The sequence below is a fragment of the Leptopilina heterotoma genome, unplaced genomic scaffold (genome assembly GCF_015476425.1).
Source record: "Leptopilina heterotoma isolate Lh14 unplaced genomic scaffold, ASM1547642v1 Lhet_59, whole genome shotgun sequence".
NCBI classification, from domain to species: Eukaryota; Metazoa; Arthropoda; class Insecta; order Hymenoptera; family Figitidae; genus Leptopilina; species Leptopilina heterotoma.
In genome coordinates this window covers 590,153-596,478 of record NW_025111133.1, presented here as the reverse complement: position 1 = coordinate 596,478, position 6,326 = coordinate 590,153, and the positions used below count along the sequence as shown (strand labels likewise).

The following is a 6,326-nucleotide window of genomic DNA, read 5'->3' as shown; positions in this document are numbered from 1 at the left end:
TTCAAATAGTTTAAAGTCCTAGAGTTACTCTTTTCGCTCTTTTTCTAAATGTAACTCTCTATTTAGAATTTGGTTTTAACGTTTCAGCAGTTCTGCGTCTCCAATGTTTGCTGTACGTTTTTTGCAACTCTTTCACGTCAGAGCTGGATTCAATCTCACTCTCCGGATGAACGATGTGCTTTATTGTTGACACATAATTTGACTGCTCGTTTTCATGCCTTGAATTCGAGACTTTTTCATTGCAAAATGTTGCATTTTGTGAATCGCCAGAATTTCTATTAAATGTCTGCGACAAATTTTGTTCAGAACTAATTTTTTCCTTCTCTAAATTAGAAATTTTAAATTCAACACCATTGACGTTTGAATCCTTAGTTTTTAATTTTACACAATTTTTATCAGTCTGATTGGACGATAATTTTTCAGAATCACTTTTTGAGTGAAAATTCGAACTGTTGGCTAAATTAGATCTACTTGAAGTGGAATAATTACGAAAAAAATAATTAGTTGTATTTTGTTGATATAATTTTTCCTCGATTCTTTTGTTTATAACCACAGCCTCGGCAAGTGGTATTGGCTCAATATAGGTGAAAGTTTTCTTCCGAGTTTCTGTGTTTTCCACAAATTTCTTTATGCTAATTGGTCCATTGATTACGGGGACTGCGTTGCTAAGTTCGCCAGTAGTTCTGATAACTGGAGTAATATTTCCCATCGAATCGAGTCGGGAATTAATTTGATTTAATGAATTTGTAAAGTCTGAAGAGTCTTTTTTTAATGTTTTCGAATTTGAAGAAGCAATTGTCGAGGATTTTTTCGATTTCTTCGATTTTTGTTTCAGAGAATTCTTATGCATGGTTTCTGTACTCAATATCGATGAAGTATTTTCACACGAGACACTCTCTTCCGAATGATGGTGTCTTATGTGTCGATTTAAATTATCTTTTCGTCGAAAATCTGTTTTGCAGAATCGACACGAAAATGGTTTTTCACCTGTAATGAAAATTAAAGTACGAAATATATAGAAATTTAAGAAAAATGTAAAAATTAAATATATATTAAAAACTAGAAACATAAAATAATTTCTAAAAAAAAATTCAATTAATCTTTTTCAAAAAAATCAATTCTACAAAATTATTAGTTAAAAGCATGAAAAATTCAGATATTCAAAGATTTTAATTGAAAGCCTTTTCAAAATTCAATTATTTCTAAAAATCCACGCTACAATATTTTAATATTCAATTATTATCTAAAACTAGCCAAACTATCCGCGCGCAAGCGCGCGGGAATGTTGTATAGGGCTGCTTATTTTAAACAATTTAAAAAATTTTAAAGAAATAATTATTATAACCTAACAAAGAGATTTAACTAACTAAAATTCAAATAATTTCACCCAATGGTCTCAATTTAAATAGAATTTACATTACTAGACTTAAACTATGGCTAGAACAATTACAATTAGTATCTGGGTCATCTTTTGCATTGCTTATTTTATAAAGCCATTTTAAATTAAATACTTTTTAAAGAAATAATAATTATTACACACTGAAAAAAGTTTTACTTGAAAGAGCGATAAGTTTCTCTAGAATAACAAAAGTATTAATTGAAGCACTGAAAAATTTCGCTACTAAAGTGAAATCTGTAGTTCATCCAGCTAAATATTTTTTGCCGTGCATAACGAAAAAAGAATTAAATTAACATCAGATTTTCTACATTCAAAAAAAACGAATTCAAATAGAAATTAACCATTTTACGACTTAACCAAATTCACCCCAGAAATCACTGAATTCGATAATTTAGAAGAAAGTCAGACAAAAGCAGGGTTCCTACAGAATCTGGAAATCATGGAAATCATGGAAATGGTATAGAATTTTTAAAAGGCTTCTGGAAATCATGGAAATGGTATGGAATTTTTAAAAGGCTTCTGGAAATCAGGGAAATCATGGAAAAGGCCTGGAATTTTTAAAAGTTTCTAAATTTTTTCAGTTTTCCATTTTTTCTCTTGAATAGAAATTCAAATAATAAAAAAGCTAAATGGCATAAAAGAGAAGAAAAAATGTTGAATTTTAAGAAATTCGATTTTTCAGATTTTTTATAATTTTTGATTTTTTTCCAAAGGGTGGAGACTATTAAATAAGTAAAGCATTTTCCAAAAGCACAAAAATAATGAAGCTAAATCCCATAAAAGAGAGGAAAAAATGTTGAATTTTAAGAAAAACGGATTTTTGAAATTTTTCGAATTTTTGATAATTTTAGATTTTTTACCAAAGAGTCGAGACAATTTAATAAGTAAAGCATTTTCCAAAAGCACAAAAATAATGAAGCTAAATCCTATAAAAGAGAGGAAAAAATGTTGAATTTTAAGAAATTCGGATTTTTGAATTTTTGATAATTTTCGATAATTTTAGATTTTTTACCAAAGAGTCGAGACAATTTAATAAGTAAAGTATTTTCCAAAAGCACAAAAATAATGAAGCTAAATCCCATAAAAGAGAAGAAAAAATGTTGAATTTTAAAAAAATCGGATTTTTGAATTTTTTCGAATTTTTGATAATTTTAGATTTTTTACCAAAGAGTCGAGACAATTTAATAAGTAAAGCATTTTCCAAAAGCACAAAAATAATGAAGCTAAATCCCATAAAAGAGAGGAAAAAATGTTGAATTTTAAGAAAAACGGATTTTTGAATTTTTGATAATTTTAGATTTTTTACCAAAGAGTCGAGACAATTTAATAAGTAAAGTATTTTCCACATTAAAAAGTTTGACATTAAAAAATATATAAAAAATGCCAATACTTAACCCACAAAATTTAATTTTTAAAACAAACAAATGAATGCAGATAATTTGCTAACGGAAAGGAAACTTACGATTATTATAATGTAGTTAAACTGAAATTCATTATTAATCAATTTTAATTAGAAAATTATACAAGAATTTAACTATTTAAACACATCAACAAATTTTCAAATAATTGTAATCTTTTGACGAATTTTAATTAAATTTTTTAGAATACTTTAAATTCTGCGATGAAATGTATTAATTATACAAATAATTGAAGTCCTGATAAAAATTTTATTATTTATAAAATAATAATAAGCTGAATTTTTGCAAAGAATTTTAACAAAATTTTTAAGAATAATTGCATTTTTCGAAAGATTCATTAAAAATTATATTAAATAATTAAAATTCTGTGATAACTTTTGTTGTTTATGAAAATAATTGAATTCTTGCGAACAAATATATTAAATTTTTTTTAAATAATTGAATTCCTCACAAGAATTTTTTTTATTTGTTGAAATAATTTAATTCCAAAGAAGAATTTTATTATTTATGAAAATAATTGAATTCCTGATAAGAATTTTATTAAAATTTCTAAAAATAATTGAATTTCTGACAAGAATTTTATTATTTATGAAAATAATTAAATTTTTATGAAAAATTTTATTAAAATTGTATTAAATAATTAAAATTCTGTGATGAATTTTGTTGTTTTTGAAAATAATTTAATTCTTGCGAACAAATCTATTAAAATTTTTTAAAATAATTGAATTCCTCAAAAGAATTTTCTTTATTTGTGAAAATAATTGAATTGAATGTCAGAGAAGAATTTTATTATTTATAAAGATACTTGAAATTTAAACAAGAGTTTAAAAAAAATTTTGATAATAATTCAATTTTGTCGAAGAATTTTATAACTTTTGAAAATAATTGAATTTTTGCACTAATTTGCAACTTCTCCAAAATACAATTACATAATTTCTTAATACGGTAACCCCGTATTAAAAAATTAAAAAAGAAGAAAACTGAAGATTTAAAAGATGAAAATTTACTTGAATGTGTTGTCATATGTCGTCTTAATTCCGATTTGGATAAGAAAAATCTTGAGCAGTGAGCGCAGGAAAACGGTCGTTCTTTCTCATGAATTCTTTCATGCCGTTTCAGTAAAGATTTATCTTTAAAGCCTTTATTACACTGATCACAAACGTGAGGTCTATCGTCTGAAAAGAAAATAAATTGAGTTCTTTTTTCTATGAACGTCAAATGGATAATTAACAGAGTTAATAAAACTTACTGGAGTGAATGAGAACATGTCGTTTTAAATTTGATGAAACTCTGAATGTCTTTCCGCATATTTTACACTGAAAAGGAGTCGGTGCCGTTGAGGAATGAATAGTCATGTGATATTTAAGATCGTCCTTCTTTCGATAAGAGTTTCCACAATTGTTGCATGTAAACGGTTTCAATTCTGTAAAAAGGAAATAATATCGATATTATTCTGAAGTAAAATATAATAAAATATAAATAAAAGATGTTTAAATTCATTTGTTTGGCCATTAGGCCAGACGAAGGAATTTAAACATCTTTTATTTATACAATTTATGGCTTTCAAAATTATTGAATTAATAAAATGTATTATTAATACATCTTATTAATTTATTTTAATAAAATGTATTATTAATTTATTAATATATTTTATTAATTTACTTTAGTATTAAATACTAAAATAAATAAAATAAAATGTATTAATATTAAAAATAATAATTTTTAGCAAAGTCAACATACTACTATGCGATAGCATGTGTCGATTGAGTTTATTATTTTGGATAAAAGCTTTGTCGCAAAGAGTGCATTTGAATGGTTTGTATCCAGTGTGAGTTCTCTCGTGATATTCAAAATGAGATCGTTTTACAAAACTTCTGTTACACAGAGTGCATTGATATGGTCGAATTCCTGTTACACAGGAATCATGATAGCAAGTTCCTTTTTTGCTTCGAAAAATTTTTCCACATGCGTCACATTTATATCTTTCCGGGGAACCAGGTAATATTGATATATGACTTCGATCAACGAATTTACGCCTATTTTTTAAAGCCTTCTCCTTCCCACTATCTTCATTATCTGGATTCTGCAAAAAGGAATTTCAAAATTTTAGTAATTTATTAAATTATTCAAAACAATTCAACTATTTTATAAATACTAAAATTTTTTGCATGAATTAAATTATTTTTAATCCAATTTAAATAAAATAACGCGAAAGATATGAATTTACGAGTAAATTGAGAATGAACCGTACATTATCCTTCGTGAGGGCTAAAACTTCAGTCTCATCACTTTTACTTTCCTCATCAATTTTTAAACTCCAATCGTCAATTTCTACAGAGTCGTTTTCAATTGCATAGGAAACTGTCTCGGTATTTACTGTAAAATTTGGTTTCTCTTTTTCAGTCGAGAGATCGCAGGGTGTAAATTCGTAGTTTATTAATTTATTGACTAAAAGATTTTCATGTTTCGTTGACGTATTACTATTCGATGACTCTGAATTTTCAATTTCTGTTTTATTTGGTTTCGAAAGACGTCGAACTGGATAATCTAGAGCAAATTAAAAGTTTATTGTTATTTACATAATTTTCTTGCATTCTTTTTAATGTAGATCAAGTTATATATTTTTTTGTATTTCTTTTTGTTTTTTTTTGTATGAAATAGGTTTTACTTAAAAATTACTTCTTACCAAAACTACCAATTTGCTGGAACTGTTTCTCGCTGTCACAAGATTTACAACCATACTCCTCGTGCAATAAACACATTCGACATTTTGTATGACCACAAGAATCTTTTACAAGTCTTGTTTGGGTAGTGTTTGTCAATTTCCCACAATTTGGACATTCTTTTGCCATTATTTCAATAACCTTTTTTGAAAGAAACGAAAAATTAACAAACAGTAAAAAGAATATACCTAAGTACAATCGAAAGTCATAATTTAAACATTATAATTTAAAATAAGAAATAATTTTCTGAAATAATAAAAATATAATTCAAAATACTTATAAAAACGGTCATATTAAAAATAAAAACGAATTATAATTTTTTTCTAACTTTATATTTAAAATTAAAGAAAAATAAAAAATCGAAAGAAGATAAGAAAATGTCGAACGTTATTAAGATTTAATAATGCAAAATAATAAGATATATTTTTTTATAGAGTAAATACAAGAATATAATTGGATTATAAATTAATAACGTGTAAATAATAGCAATAATAAATAACTTTTAAAAACATATAAACAAAGTGTATATATTGATACCATAGATTTATAGGTTATGTTCGTATTCCTAAAACTCATTTCACTCATTTTAATTATACTTACGACAAATTTACTATATTAAGAAAAACAGTCCATTTCAATAAACATTGGAACAATTAACCCGAAACAATGTGAGTCACTTTCTCAATAAAACTTGTTCTTATTATTAACTTTTTTCGTAGAAAACCTTTACAACAAGATTTTAGAAAGGCAGTCATCTGACATCTGATTGGCGAACAGCTGATCTAG

At 25.6% G+C, this 6,326-nt stretch overlaps 1 protein-coding gene across 2 annotated transcripts; it reads right to left on the bottom strand.

Annotated features, from left to right (window-relative positions):
• On the bottom strand, nt 1-6,295 carry LOC122509032 (zinc finger protein 2 homolog). Of its 2 annotated transcripts, none has more exons than XM_043622776.1 (7): nt 6,141-6,295; nt 5,504-5,681; nt 5,069-5,364; nt 4,558-4,900; nt 4,067-4,240; nt 3,825-3,992; nt 1-987 (listed from the first exon to the last, which is right to left on the bottom strand). In XM_043622776.1, exons 2-7 carry the CDS (start codon nt 5,667-5,669, stop codon nt 59-61), a joined length of 2,076 nt encoding a protein of 691 aa, XP_043478711.1. In that variant the 5' UTR covers nt 5,670-5,681; nt 6,141-6,295; the 3' UTR covers nt 1-58. The 2 variants fall into 2 exon arrangements, with proteins under 2 accessions (XP_043478711.1, XP_043478710.1); XM_043622775.1 differs by having other exon boundaries at nt 6,078-6,148.
• Between the last annotated feature and the right edge of the window lie 31 nt (nt 6,296-6,326).

Coding starts and splice junctions, on each gene's coding strand:
- LOC122509032 (XM_043622775.1), bottom strand. CDS start 6,125: ATGAGTGAAATGAGTTTTAGGAATACGAACATAACCTATAAATCTATG. Junction 4,901..5,068: donor TAGCCCTCACGAAGGATAAT/GTACGGTTCATT, acceptor TCCTTTTTGCAG/AATCCAGATAATGAAGATAG. Junction 3,993..4,066: donor ACATGTTCTCATTCACTCCA/GTAAGTTTTATT, acceptor TTTTCTTTTCAG/ACGATAGACCTCACGTTTGT.